The 15107-nt window shown below is 29.9% G+C and overlaps 2 protein-coding genes across 5 annotated transcripts; both read right to left on the bottom strand.

The window, feature by feature from the left end:
- Positions 1–426: 426 nt before the first annotated feature.
- Positions 427–4391, bottom strand: LOC118442772 (uncharacterized). The gene is made up of 4 exons (XM_085664021.1): positions 2385–4391; positions 1426–1735; positions 1021–1244; positions 427–852 (listed from the first exon to the last, which is right to left on the bottom strand). Exons 1-4 carry the CDS (start codon positions 2532–2534, stop codon positions 640–642), a joined length of 897 nt encoding a protein of 298 aa, XP_085520147.1. The 5' UTR covers positions 2535–4391; the 3' UTR covers positions 427–639.
- Positions 4392–4833: 442 nt separating this feature from the next.
- Ube3a (ubiquitin protein ligase E3A) lies at positions 4834–12569 on the bottom strand. Of its 4 annotated transcripts, none has more exons than XM_035868800.2 (12): positions 12316–12569; positions 10242–10377; positions 9968–10148; positions 8506–8772; positions 7994–8304; positions 7656–7859; positions 7276–7575; positions 6999–7199; positions 6611–6888; positions 5967–6183; positions 5652–5887; positions 4834–5212 (listed from the first exon to the last, which is right to left on the bottom strand). In XM_035868800.2, exons 1-12 carry the CDS (start codon positions 12363–12365, stop codon positions 5092–5094), a joined length of 2502 nt encoding a protein of 833 aa, XP_035724693.1. In that variant the 5' UTR covers positions 12366–12569; the 3' UTR covers positions 4834–5091. The 4 variants fall into 4 exon arrangements, with proteins under 4 accessions (XP_035724693.1, XP_035724686.1, XP_035724690.1 ...); XM_035868793.2 differs by having other exon boundaries at positions 8506–8874; positions 12316–12567; XM_035868797.2 differs by lacking the exon at positions 12316–12569 and adding an exon at positions 11558–12305 and having other exon boundaries at positions 8506–8874; positions 10242–10372.
- Positions 12570–15107: the final 2538 nt, after the last annotated feature.

Consider the following 15107-nt stretch of genomic DNA (forward strand, 5'->3'; position numbering starts at 1 on the left):
ATATCTCTTTTTCTCTTTCTCTCTCTCTCTCTCTCTCTCTCTGATATTTGTTTAATTCGTAACGAAATATTTCTCTGTTTTCCTAATTAATACTTATTTCGCACACTGTTATTCCTAATTTTTTTTTTTTTTTATAGACGTACATATCACACACACACACATATACACACACCTTTTCACTTATGTGTAATTATTTTATTTTATTTATTTTTTCTTTATTTTTCATTCGAACGTTTTGCAAAGTGCAAAACACATGAGACAATCAAATAAAACAGTCGAACAATGTTCAGATATTCGTACAAATTATCGGCGATAACAAATTAATATGCTCTTTCATTGTCATTTTGTCATTCGTGTTAGAAATATTTTTTGTTAGACCTTTATTATTATTCTTCGTTAAATTAATTGGCATGTTATTAAACATAAAGGAAATAAAAATAATTGTATATCGAGAGAAAAAAAAATTACAGTATATGCATACATACATATATATATATATATATATGTATATATGTATGTATATATGTATATATTTAATTACAGAACATCAAACACAACAAAGATATCACATATTCTGATATGCTTCTCTCTTTATCTCTTTCTCTCTCTCTTTCTTTCTTTCTCCCTCTTTCTCTTTAATCAATAGTTATACGATAAAATTTTTGCTACTATATGAAGTACCATGTATACAATTGGCAAAACAATCAAACCGAATATAAACGTTAAACAAACGTAAATGCTTAACAATTGTATCCCAAGTATCACGTATTTGATCATCATTTGACGTATGTCATTAGTGTTCTTTATGTAGATCAATTTGTCCAGTATGAATCGTAGGATATAGAGAAATATCTAAAAGAGAAGAAAACAAAAAAGAAAAAAAAAAAAAAGAGAAAAAAGAAAGAAAGCAAACAAAAAAAAAAAGAAAAAAAGCAAAATTCATTTCGTTATTTAAAATTCATAAAATTATAAACAATTATTATTGAAAGAATATCGCATTAGTGATATGTTTATCATTACTTCGACAATTGGTGCAGTATTAACGATGATATAAAGAAGAGCAATCAATGATCGACCTGTTGCTTGACCCATGACCTTAACAAGATCCGTAAAAGCATATTCTGTACGTGGAATACCATTAGATTCTTGATAATTTGCTAAATATTCTCTTATATTCAATAAAAGTGTCTTTGGTTTTTTATTAATTATAATACCATTAGAACACTCGTTAAGATCGCAATCGTCTGTAAGGATTATAAATATCAAGGTAAATTATTTATAGTACGTGATAATAAATATAAAATATAAAAAATAGGATATATAAAATAGGATAAGAAGAAAAAAAAAATTAGAAAAGAAAGAAAAAAAGAAAAGAAGAATAAGCAACGTATTTTATATTTTACAAGCAATCGATTTAATACGTACCATTTGTTTCCGTATAATTAGTATTATCATATTGATTGTAATTAGGAATGCTATAAAGATTTCTATATTTGGTATCCGTATTTATAGGAACATCTTGAATAATCGATTTCTTATCATTCAAGGATTGTTCTATCGTTTTCCATAGTTCTTCCTTCTCGTACTTCCAATCACCTGACTTTTCTTGCTTCCACGTATTTGATTGTTCCATTATCGATCTATTCTCTTTGTCAGATTGATCTAATCCATTAGAGATCGTCGAAGATCCAAAACTGTTCTTTTGCTTGTCGTAATATTCACTCGTCGATATGTACTAATGTTAAATCCATTAAAAAAATTTATTATTATGAAATAATAAGTAAAATTTACGATTAAATTTAATTGTGCGTGTGGGACGTAAAATCACCATCTCGGATTTCAACTTAAGGAGGATGTCAATTAAAAAAAAAAAAATAAAAAAAATAAAAAAAATAAAAAAAAAAATAAACAATTTTTGCGCACTGAGCGAATTCACGATTTTTTTTTTTTTTTTTTTTTTTTTTTATAACGACAGAAGTAAAAAAAACGTTTTCAAAGCTACTGATTATTATTATTATTATTATTATTATTATTATTATTATTATTATTATTATTATTATTATTATTATTATTATTATTTTCGAGGCTTCAAAGAATATAACCGGTATTTATTATTTTTGATAATGAAAATTATTCATATTATTATTTATTATATCAGAAAATGACAGAATGAATAATTTTCGAAATATTATAATACAGAATGAAAGCTCTGTTCGAAATTATGCCTCCTTAAGGGTTTAAAGGGGACACGGAGAGGGATTTTGTAATGCATCTCCTCATCCTCCCTGCATCTCCCGTAACGTGCACTAATTGGAAATTATTTACGAGATGTGCACAATTAGGGGTTAACGATCACGAATAATTTAATCTTTATTATTACGAACTGATTGTTGAATTATTTCATCCAATGATTCTCTGTGAGTATCGTTCGTAGGGTGCTCCTTAGAGTAACGCGATCCTCTTTGAAATTCCCTTCCTCTTTGCAAAATCCTTAAATCTTTAGGATTACGATATAAATTAGTTTCGTTCCACATAACGAAATTTAATCTAACAATGGATGTATGTATGTATATGTATATATATATATATGTATGTATATAAATATGAAAATTTTGCGTCGAAATGAGATATAAGAAATAAGAATGATTAAATTCAATCGAGTCCTATGTCCATTAATACTGACATTTTAACTCTTGTAAAGAGGAAATATATATATGTATATATATGTATATATTTAAGAAAAAAAAAAAAAAAAGAAAACAAAAACAAAAACAAAACATTTGCAATTAAATGGAAAGTCGTAGGAACGTCGAGCGATGTAATTTAGAAAAAAAAAAGAAAAAGAAAAAGAAAGAAAAAAAGAAAACAAAGAAACAAACATATTAGAATTCTGAATTGATTAATTACTTATAATAATCGATACCACAAAAGCTTTCTATATCGAATGAAAAAAAAAAAATGTATATATAAACACATACATACATAATGTGTATATATACATATATATCTATATATATGTATATATGTATAATCAGCTTTTTCTCAATAGAACTTTATTGTCACGTGACTAACAAATAAGACAGCCGACAAGTAGAGCAGATTATTTCGTTTATCGAAAAGTACTGCCGATATTATAAATGTTTATACAAATTGTTAGATCCTTTTATTATTTCCAGGCTACGTTTGTTTGCTTTTTCTTTTTTTCTTTCTTTCATTCTTTTCTTCCTTTTGTTTGTTTGTTTGTTTTTTTCCTCATTTTTCTTTTCCTTTCTTGCCCATTGAGGGTGGGTGGGTTGGGTTGGGGGTTGGACTTGGGGTGGGGGGTTTGAGGCGGGGAGATGAGAAACATGGATGTAAGAGAGAAGAAATCCGAGAACGAAAATTACAATACAAACACGTAAGAATTATCAACGATGGCTATACGATCTTCTTACATTTTTTACGTTCCGTTGTTACAAAAAGTTTTGTATACAGTATGTTTTATATTAGAATATAATAGTGATCACGCGATGTCGCTCATTATCATCATCATCATCATCATCATCATTATCATTATCATCATCATCATCATCATATCATCATCATCATCATTATCATCTTCATCATCATCATTAACACCATCACCATTATCATTATCATCATCACCATCATCATTATCATCATCATCATTATTATCATCATTATTATGATTATCATCATTATCATTATCATTCAGGGTCATTTTCGGCTTTTGCAATGTTACACAAATACATTTTCAGCTAACAGCAAAATTTGTTTCTTTTCCTCCTCCTCCTCCTCCTACACCTCCTTCTCCTTTCTCTTTTTATTTCCTTTTTTTATTTTTATTTATTTTTTTGTATTTTTTCTTCTTTTTTGTAGCTTTTTTTCTTTTTTTCTTTCTATGATCGTAGTCGATTTTTTCGATTTGACTCTCTTTTTTCTTTCTTTCTCTTTCTCTCTCTCTCTCTCTCTCTCGCTCGTTCACTTTTTCTCTCTTTCTCTCTCTATCTCTCTCGCTCATTCACTCTTTCTCTCTCTCTCTCTCTTTCACACACACACACACAATCACAGTCGCTTTTCACTATGTCTGTCTCTTTTGAGCGTTTCATTGTTAAACTTTAAGATCTTCGATTCGCTAAATAAGAAAAAGCTGTATGTATATATATATATATATATATATATATATATATATATATATATAATATTCGCTGCTTTCGTACAAATTCCAAGTGTTTAGAGAATCGAACGTCATCGCTTTTATGTCATCAGGATAATGGGAAAGAATAGTACTTTTTTTTTCTTTTTTTTTTTTTTTTTTTTTTTTACCATTTCGTTTCTTCTTCTTCCTTCACCTTCTCCACCTCTTCCTCCACCACCACACCTCTTCTTCTTTTTTTCTTTCCTTTTTTTTTCTTTTTTCTTTTTTTTTTCTTTTTTTTTTTTCTTTTTTTTTTCTTTTTTTTTTTTTTTTTTTTTTTTAAAGAGGATACAAGAAACGATAATTTGATAATCTACAAAATCAGCTCTATAATTATTTTGCCAAAGCACGTAATAATTCTAATGTGGTGCGCCAATGAAATCTGAAAGCATCATCACGTAACAATTTTCAATTATTTACCCTTATAACTATCAGAGAAGAGTTCATCGGTTTTGTGTGTATTATGTGCATGTGTGTTCTCTTTAAGTAAAGAGAACCATGGAAAGGGAGAATCGATAACAGTGGATTCTGAGAGGTGCTCGAAGCGCATTGTTTTTCGGACGATTTGTTGTTCTTGTTGGAAAAAAAAAAAGAGAAAAAAAAAAGAAAAAAAAAAAAAGAAAAAAAAAACAATTTCCACGATTTGCACACGCACGCACGCACGCACACATACACACATACACACACATGCACGCACGCACGCACGCACGCACGCACGCACGCACACATACACATGCGCGCATCTTTCGAACATAATTACATAATAAATATGTCCATATGGTGTAATGTGATCGATTTTAAAGATAGAAAGATTTTGGATATATCCTGATGTGTTTAACAAAATTCATCACTTTGATATTGCGTAGATTAATTGTGGAAGCTTTGATACACATTCACAACATGCCAAAACCCTTTGAATAGTTGATAGCTTTTAATAAACGATCTTGTAACTTTTCAATCGTGCTATAGTCTGGTAGAAGTAATACGTTGAAGCATGTATGTGCAATGGGCAATCTGAAAGAAACGCATAAAACAATTTTGAATTGATATATAATTTATATAAAAAAAAAGCAAAAAAAAAAAAAAAAACCAAAAAAAGAATACAAAAAAAGCAATAGCAACAATTAAAACAATTATGACGAGAGTAATCATAATGGAAAGATCGTTGTAAGTGAGAATAAGTCATAGATGCAATCTGTGATACAAGGAATGAAAAGATTTTTTGTGACTTGCATTACAAATACCGATTTGTGTACTTTTTGTGATCGTATAAATCTACAGAACGACTTTGAGAAATCACGAGTATTCTCAAATTTAATATAGAATTAGATTTTCTTCGTGGCATTTTAATTTATGCTTGTTTTAATTTCACGGTATGTTCTTTTCGCTTAATTATTCTTTCCTTATTAGATCATTCTTTTAATATAAATTGTGTTTTCTTATAATAATGTACCTGTCTGAATCTGGACCATGTCTGGCAATGACCATTTTAAGCCTAGAAAGTCCACCAACTGGCACTCGATCGCTACCAGTAGTAAACTGAAGCAATCTTCTTTGACTTTCTGGTGGTAATGAATGTGCCACCCGCCAAAAATTACGTACTGCTTCACTGTCAACCGTATAACCACCCTCGTATTCCGTTGCAGCTTCTAATTCCGCAAAATCAAATATCTTACTACCGCAAACGAGCTGAAAATCATCTTAATTAATACAATTATCAAGTTATTTTAAGGATCTATTCGAAAACGATTGAAATGATAATAAATACTTGTTCTATTTCTTCTGGTCTGAAAAGTAGGGCAAGTGGACTTTCATCCGTGACCATTTGAAAACCACGCCTAAACGCTTTGAACTGTCTCTCCACTGATTTATTCAATAAGAAATCTGCATAAAGATCTACAAATTCTTTTTTATTTTCTTGCGTTACATACGTCTCATCGCCATTCTCGCGAAGATCATGAAACGATATTGAACCAAATACATCTCTAAGAAAATAATATAATATCATTATTGAAAAAAAATTGTATTTAATTTTAACCACTTGCGGTGTAAAGACGTGTCACGCACGTCGAGATACTTCTATTACCGGAAACGTCAGCGACGTGTTATACACGTCGTCAGGCGAATTGTTGCAGAAAAAAAAAGAAAAAAAAAAAAAAAAAAAAAAAAAAAATGTACACTTCATCGTGTAAAGTTATCAATATTGAACCCCCAGAGAGACTGTAAAATGAAAAATGATAGTGTAGCAGCCAGTGATATTATTTGTACAAATAAAAGGAAAAGACAAGACATTGTAGAATCCTGAATGCGCCCTAAAGTTATTTACATTCAATTATTCTGGGAAGTGTAATCATGAATTTCTTTACACCGCAATTGGTTAAACGTATTGATAAATTATTTCATTAAACGTACTTGTAACCAACACGGAAAGTTTGCATAAATGTATCCGACATATCATCTTCTGTATATGCCATTAATTCTGTCAACGTTCTATATAATGTAGGACTCCAATCTTCTAAATCAGCAAATCCTCCTTTTCTACCGAGTAATTTCCGATAAACCACCATTGGGAAGCGTACATCCAATATCACGTTGTTATAAATTGCTAATCCAAGAACAACTCCTATCAATGTAAATTGTGCATCACTTTCAAATGATGTCGGATTGAACCAGGTTAATTGTGTATCTTCCTGTAGAATATCATAATAATATGATACATATATAAATAATATATATATATATATATAATTTTTTTTTTACAATATGTACAACAATTAAACTACTTTCTATCTAATATTACCTGAGTTGTAAACATGCCATAATCAGGATTGAAGATTTCCTCTACAACTAATTGAAAGAATTCTTTAGATACACCACCTTCATCAACACCTTGTTCACCTTCAAACTCGACAACTAATTGTTTTTTAAGATCTGACGGATTTTCCATTGCTACCATTTCTAATTCAACCAAAGCATCATCTATCAAATGATCTCTACGTACCTATGTATAGATATATCGCCAATCACTTTAGAAATAATCTTAAATGATATTAAATTGTATCTTCTCAATGACTTACTTTTAATCTAAGATATGGATTGGTAGGTTGTCCTACAACAGTTTGTAAGAAACTCATTCTTCTTTCGTTATACATTCTTATACGATTGTCATAATATAGGCCCAATGTTTTTGTGGCTGGCGTAAGGATAAAGGCATAATTCATAAAACTAAATTTCTGAGGTTCTTCACTTTTGTAATAAGCAAAATCTTTATCCATTTCGATGGCATCGCTCAATGGTTCATTATAAAAATCGGTGAAAGATATGAATGGTTTACGAGCATCCAATGCAGAAATTCCTAATTCTTTGGCTAATGGATCCTAAATATAATATATAATTCATTATTAAAACTATTACATTTGTCATATATAAAAATGCATGTATGTCATTTTTATAATACCTGTGGTATTTGTGACGTCATTTTGCATGGGCCAGATTTGTCAATTTTTGTTGTATCCCCGTCTTCGTTCAATGCTAATTCACTGCTATCTAATTCTCCAGCTAACATACTAGCGTAATAAAGAATCCTCATTACTTTTGTAGGAGCAGTGATGGTATCTGCATCCTGAACGCAATAATCACGTGAAAATGATCCACTTATTACCTAATAAAAGAGATAAATGATATTAAAATATTCTTTTTTATTTATTTTTTCATTTTTTTTTTTTTTTTTTTTTTTTTTTTTATATAAATCAAATGTAAATCATAATTAAAACTTATACATTATTATCGGAATACCTTCACCGTAATTAATTCTTGTAATGCTTGTAAAAGGCTAGGCAACGTAGGCTTACAATGTCTGGCCCATACACGTGCTAATTTTGCTTGAGCTAACGTTGGGAAACAGCTGACAGCTTTACAAAGCATATGTAGCGCAAGTTCAAGATATTCACTATTTCCCAACATTGGAATTTCAAATACAATTAAGAATACATTTAAGAGACTGTCCATACTATGGGAAGGTGTTTTTCCAAATACTCGTAAATGTAATTCTATGGTATCGGCTAAAGTGACTAGTGCATTCACAAGTGCTGATTCAAATGCTTCCCCTGAAAAAAAAAAAAAAAAAAAAAAAAAAAAAAAAAAAAAAATAAATAAATAAATAAATAAATAATTAAATATAATTAATCTTAGTATTTATATAAGAGTTACATATATATATATATATATATATATATATATATATATATATATGTACACACATACATATATACTATTTATAATAAAATAAAATAATAATTTTAATATACCTGGAAGAGTCCATAATGCCTTAAATGCTCTTCTAACGGCAAGTAAGTCAACGCTAGTATCGTCATCATTAGGAGGAACTGTTGGAGATGGATCACTACTATCTTCTTCTTTATCTTCACCTTGTAACGAACGAACTGCTTCCTTGTTTAAATCTGCGGGTGGCCTTAAAAGATTATCCGGTGCTCTGTCAAGAAGTGCAGCCAAGGGAGAGTCATTTTTTTCAGTCTTTTGGAAACTTCGGCTTAATGCTTCTCTAGAAGAAAATACTTCTCCCAAAGTATGAATCAATAACGAATACGTTCCTTCTGATTTACATTTATTTATTATATCCAGAAGTTTGGCTTCAGTTAGATATGGTTCAGATTTCCCTGTTATAATTAAATTAATTATATTATATTACTCTCTCTTTCTCTCTCTCTCGATCTCTCTCCTCCTCTCTCTCTCTCTCTTTCTCTCACTCTCACTCTCTCTCTTTCTCTCTCTCACTCTCTCACTCTCTCTCTCTCTCTCTCTCTCTCTCTCTCTCTCTCTCTCTCTCTCTCTCTATCTATCTCTCTCTTTTTATCTTTTTTTATTTATCAACAATGTTTCTTTTTTTTTTTTAATCTAATTTCAATTCAACCATTTGCTTTCTTTATCAATCTAACAAGCATAGAAAACAAGCTTAACAAAATATATTTTGATAAAATATTTATTAAGAATTAAAACAGCAATTGTACTGCATAAATATAGTTGTTACAAATATAAATAAAAAGTAAAGATTAGATATAAAAAAGAAAAAAAAAAAAAGAAAAAAAAAGAAAAGAAAGAAAGAAAAAAGAAAAGAAGAAAAGAAAAGAAAAGAAAAAAAGAAAAAAAACAGAAAACAGAATCCGTGAGATTCTTAAAATTATTTCGACAAATAACGTTTTGTATATCTTTCCTTTTCCAAATATTTCAAATATAATGTTAATATTAACAATTTTGTAACAGATTTTCGTGTATAAAATTTTCTATTGGTTCTTTTCCGAATCGCCCTTGTCTTTCTTGTCTGATGTATTTTCTTCTTTGTTTTACTACGTGTTACTTGTTTATGCTGGTTATTACATTGAATTGATCGCCTTCTTCGTCGTTTAATTTGAAAATTTGGAATGCGAATATTATGTTTACTTAATATTTGTAACAGATTATTATCTTCGTTCGTAGTTGCATTAGATGCATTGGAACAAAAACTAGAATAATTGATAAAAATTTCTTCATTACAATTGGAATATAATTTACTTGATTTTTCTTCCAAAATAATAATATCGGAGGAAGGAAGACTATCATCATTATTTCTTTTCTCTAATTGCATTTCATAATCTTTATTAGATACGTTATCAATCTTGGTAGAATTAAGATTATCTTCGGTGGTTGATGTTTGTCGATATATAGAATCAAGAAGAAAGCAAATGGCTGTTTTACACTCTGCCAATATAGTACCTTCATCCGAGCAAGTAGGATTTACATTTTTTACAGGTAGACTCTTAGCCAAAGATGCTGGACCAGGTTCCAAAGTAGTTCTAGCAACTTTACTCGGTTGAGTGCCATCGCATAGCCGTGCCTCTTGTGAAAACAATTGTATGGCTTGTGCAGCAGCTTGATTTGGCGTAAGATTTGTTATCTGTTTCAATAATATAAATTCAATAATTATCTAATAATTTTTATAATATAATATTATATTATATAAAATAAAAAATATATCAAATGTTCATACTTTTCCACTGGATGCGCAGTTTTGGTTACTACATTGAGGATTACCACATCCTTCAGTAAGTTGATAAAAGTACCTTTCAATAAGCTTCTTAGCAGCTGCACGCTTCATATCGCTGCAAGGGCTATCCGCTCCTACCCTAAGTAAAACAAAAAACATATCTTCGTTGTTTCATTAAATTCTATAACAAGACTCCTCCTCCTCCTCCTCCTCCTCCTCCTCCTCCCCCTCATCGTCTTTCTCTATTCTCGATTAAGTAACGATTTCAATCTTTATTATTATTATTATTATTATTATTATTATTATTATTATTATTATTATTATTATTATTATTATTATTATTATTATTATTTCAAGTGAGTATGAGTAATTGCAAAAAGAAAGAGAAAAAAAAAACAAAAATAATCCTTCTTTTCAACAAAATGCGAGATAATGAATTTATAGGTGAAATGTCAAACAAAAATAAAGGAGGAAGTGAAAGAAAGAAGGAAAGAGGGAAAGAAAAAAAAAGAAAAGAAAAGAAAAGAAAAGAAAAGAAAAAAAATAAAAACAATAAACTGGACCTCAAGGATAACGAGCAAAGATGTGATATCGTTTCCGCAATGGACTTCTCGCTCTTGCGAGAAGGAGCGAGTCGTTGTACCAAAACAAAGCGCTAAAAATAGATAATTCCGTGGGCTTTGAAGGGGGGTTAAAGAGAGAGAGAGAGAGAGAGAGAGAGAGAGAGAGAGAGAGAGAGAGAGAGAGAGAGAGAGAGAGAGAGAGAGAGAGAGAGAGAGAGAGAGAGAGAGAGAGAGAGAGAGAGAGAGAGAGAGAGAGAGAGAGAGAGAGAGAGAGAGAGAGAGAGAGAGAGAGAGAGAGAGAGAGAGAGAGAGAGAGAGAGAGAGAGAGAGAGAGAGAGAGAGAGAGAGAGAGAGAGAGAGAGAGAGAGAGAGAGAGAGAGAGAGAGAGAGAGAACCAAAGAGGGAGAGAGAGAGAGAGAACGTGAGAGAGAGAGAGAGAACCAAAGAGGGAGAGAGAGAGAGAGAGGAAGGGAGGGTAAGAAATACAGATATAGGGAAAACTAGCGTGCGCAAGAGACTACGTCATATAAAAGAAGAGATACATACGCGTGTTGAACGCAAATGTGAAGTAAAAAATAGAGAAACGAAGGTTAAGCGTAAAAGAGATATAGGTAAATAGATGGATAGTTAGAGAGATAGAGAGAGAAAGAGAGAGGGGGGGGGGAGAGAGAGAGAGAGAGAGAGAGAGAGAGAGAGAGAAGTGAGGGTCAAAGTAAGGAGTTAGAAGTGGAATTATTCTAGAACGATAGATGACACCTGGAAGCGTGATCTTCTCCAGGGTCCCCTTGGCCCTTGGCGCTCATAGACCGTGAATCGTCGAAATTTTGCCTCCTTTGTCGTCGATCGTGCCAAGAAATTTTGCCAGGCTCCGCCTCCTCTTATATTCTATCGAATCAACGAGACGGATCTTTTCACGCGACGCAACACAACCCAACGCAAAGCAAACCAAAGGAAAGACGTCTTTTTTAATCACTAAATTTAGGGTCGTTTATAGATCTATTTGAGATCGTTTGCTATCTCGTATAATACTTTTTCACAGCTACGATTCAATTGCGTTTCAATTGTGCACTATTGCATGAATCGTGTATAACGAAGAGACGACACGACACACACACAGGCACACGCTGTATATACATACATATATATCAATGTATGGATGGTATGTATGTATGTATGTATATATCTATGTATATATATATATATATATATATATATACAAAACGTAAAATACATACGATTATATATGCACTATGTATATAGAAGCACGAACGCACGCACGACGCACTCACTCACTCACTCACTCAATACATACACACAAAATACACTATAGTTGAAAAGGATAGAGAGTGAAAGAGAGAAAGAGAAAGAGAGAGAGAGAGAGAAAGAGAGGCACCGTCGAACGATCAAAATGAAAAAGAAAATGAGATTCAAATCGCGTTTCGAGATATACTTATTAATTCATTCGATACGGATCGAATTTCGATTTGTTAGGTTAAGTCTTAACACTTTATTACAAAGATCCGATGTGTCCAAAGTTCGTAGTAGCACAATGTTGTAAGTCCATCGGCGTTCTGTAACTCGTTCGAATTTCTTTTTCCGTTCTTTTTCTTTTTTTTCCCCCTTTTTTTTTTTGTTTTTGTTCTTTTTTTCTTTTCTTCTTCTCCTTTTTCTTTTCTTTTCCTTTTTTGTCTTTCTTTTCCTTTTTTGTCTTTCTTTTTTCTTTTTTTTTTTCTCTCGTATGCCAAAACCAAATGATCGCAAGGTAGAGGGGGAGGGGGCAAAAAAAAGATCTTTTCTACCTCGTTAAACGATAGTTGCGCTCGTATTGCAACAAAGTGATGTTTCGCGACGAACACGACTTATTGCGAGTGCTTACGAGTGCTTCTGAATTTTTCGATTATCGAATTATTATCGAACACTCGCGGGAATTTCTTACGAACGATATCTCGAACGATACCTACGTCCAATCGCAGCACGTATTTCCTCGTAACGGTTTGCGATTGGCTAAGAGCACTGCGATCACTCAAGGCAACCATTTAAATTTTTCCTACGAGTTTCTCTTATACTTCTTTTCTTTTCTTTTTAGATAAAAGACTTTCGTAAGTGCCATTATTAATATACATGAGATATTATATATATAAAGGTATATATATATATATATATGTAAATTTTTTTATTCTTTTATTTTTTTAACGAATCTCTTTCTCTCTTTTTTTTTTTTTTTTTTTTGGCAATAAAATATTCGAAGTTATCGACGAACGTTAAGCAAAATATTTATTATACAAGAGAAAATTGTTTATTATTATTTTTATTTTTTTCTTCGATAAAATTGTGTGTAAATTAGAAATTTTTATGAAAAATTTCTTTCACGATATAATATAACGAAAGTGTTCCTTTCTTCTTTATTTTTTTATTTTTTTTCTTTTTTTTTTTTTTTTTTTTTAATAAATATCGCGATCAAATGATAAAACTTGTAAATAAAAGTCTCGATCGAGAATCGATTACCGATCGATCGTCGTAGAGATTTGTAATTTATAAATGATGAGGATTGAAAGAAAAAGAAAAAAAAAAGAAAACAGAATAAAGATCATTACGATATTATATATATTAGAGAAAGTCTTTTAGAGATGATCATCTCTTTTGTTATTTCGCAACAATGGATTTGTGAGAAGTAGCAAGTCATTCGATAATTTCCAGGTTGTCTGGTATGAATATAAAAGGGAAATTGAGCTTTCGGATTTGAAACGAAGGGCTGACGTTAACAGGAAACCATTAGCTCGTGGCACAAAAAGGGGTAAAATTATCTTTGCGAGCGAGGTCGTATTGAGCATTCATCTTAACTGTAGGGGTTAAACTGAAGCCTCGTTTCCTTTCTTTCTTTCTTTCTTTCTTTCTTCTTTTTTTTTTTTTTTAAATACCGACGCTGATAATCGTATTCGTATAAAAAAAGAATGTACATATATATATATACATATATATATATATACATATATATATATATATACATATATATATATATATACATATATATATATATATATATATATATATATATATATATAATATATATAATATATATATTATATATGTATGTTAGGCCGTGCAATTATTTTCAACAATAATAATCGTTCACATAATTTCAATGAAATTAAAATAGAACGAATATACCTTCTCGAATGAATATATTCGACTGAATTATTTTATCATACATTACTATTATTATTATCATTATTATTATTATTTTTTTTTTTTATGATAATTATCATTAGCATCATCATAATCATTATTATTATTATTATTATTATTATTATTATTATTATTATTATCATTATTATTATTATTTTTTTTTTATGATCATTATTAGCATCATTATAATCATTATTATTATTATTTAATATTATCATTATCATTATTATTATTATTAATATCATTATTATTATTAATATTATTATTATTATTATTATTACTATTGTTATTGTTATTGTTGTTGTCATTATTATTATTATCATCATTACACGTCGGAAGAGGACCATTTGAAATATTCCACGGTATTGTTGTTTTACCAAGGAAACAAATTTATAGATTACGATTAAAAAAAAAAAGAAAAAAAAAAACCGCAACCGATTTTTTCTAACGACCCTACTACGATTTATCGAATTTTTTAATATTAGGCGAAATGATTTACGTATAAAAGATAAAAATAAGGTTAAAAATAGAAAAAACAAGAAAATAAAAAAAGAAAAGATAAGAAGGATGAGACGTAGAATCGGTCAACGAGGATAAAAACAAAAAAAGAAAAGAGAAGAAAAGAAAAGAAAAGAAAAAAAAAAGAAAAGAAAAAACGGCTCTTCAAAACGTCGATTAGATGACGACATCGGCGATTTGGTAGAATGCCAACTTCTTCAAGCTTCCTCATTCTTCCAGATCTAGAACGCATTGACTCTATTCGAGATCGATCATTTTAAAAATATCTAATGGAGATTTTATCGATCGTTCTTTCGATCGATCTCGAGAGGACGTTGTATTATTGAAAATATAAATAGAACAATTTGCAAAGTATTACTATTGCAAATGCGGGGAGTGATTTGGAAAAGGAGAAAAATTAAGAAAAAGTAAATAAATAAATAAATAAAACAAAATGAAAAACAGAAAATAATAAAAAAATAAAAATAGATAAAGATTAAAAAAAAAAAATAATAAAAAAGAAATAAAAATAAGTAAAAAAAAATCGAAACTATTGTCATTTGAAGGTTCAAAAAAATTCGAGGTTAGTCTCGAATGCGAGAAATATAAAAAGAAAGACAAA

This window comes from Vespa mandarinia, chromosome 24 (genome assembly GCF_050613455.1).
Source record: "Vespa mandarinia isolate Hongniang chromosome 24, ASM5061345v1, whole genome shotgun sequence".
Taxonomy (NCBI): domain Eukaryota; kingdom Metazoa; phylum Arthropoda; class Insecta; order Hymenoptera; family Vespidae; genus Vespa; species Vespa mandarinia.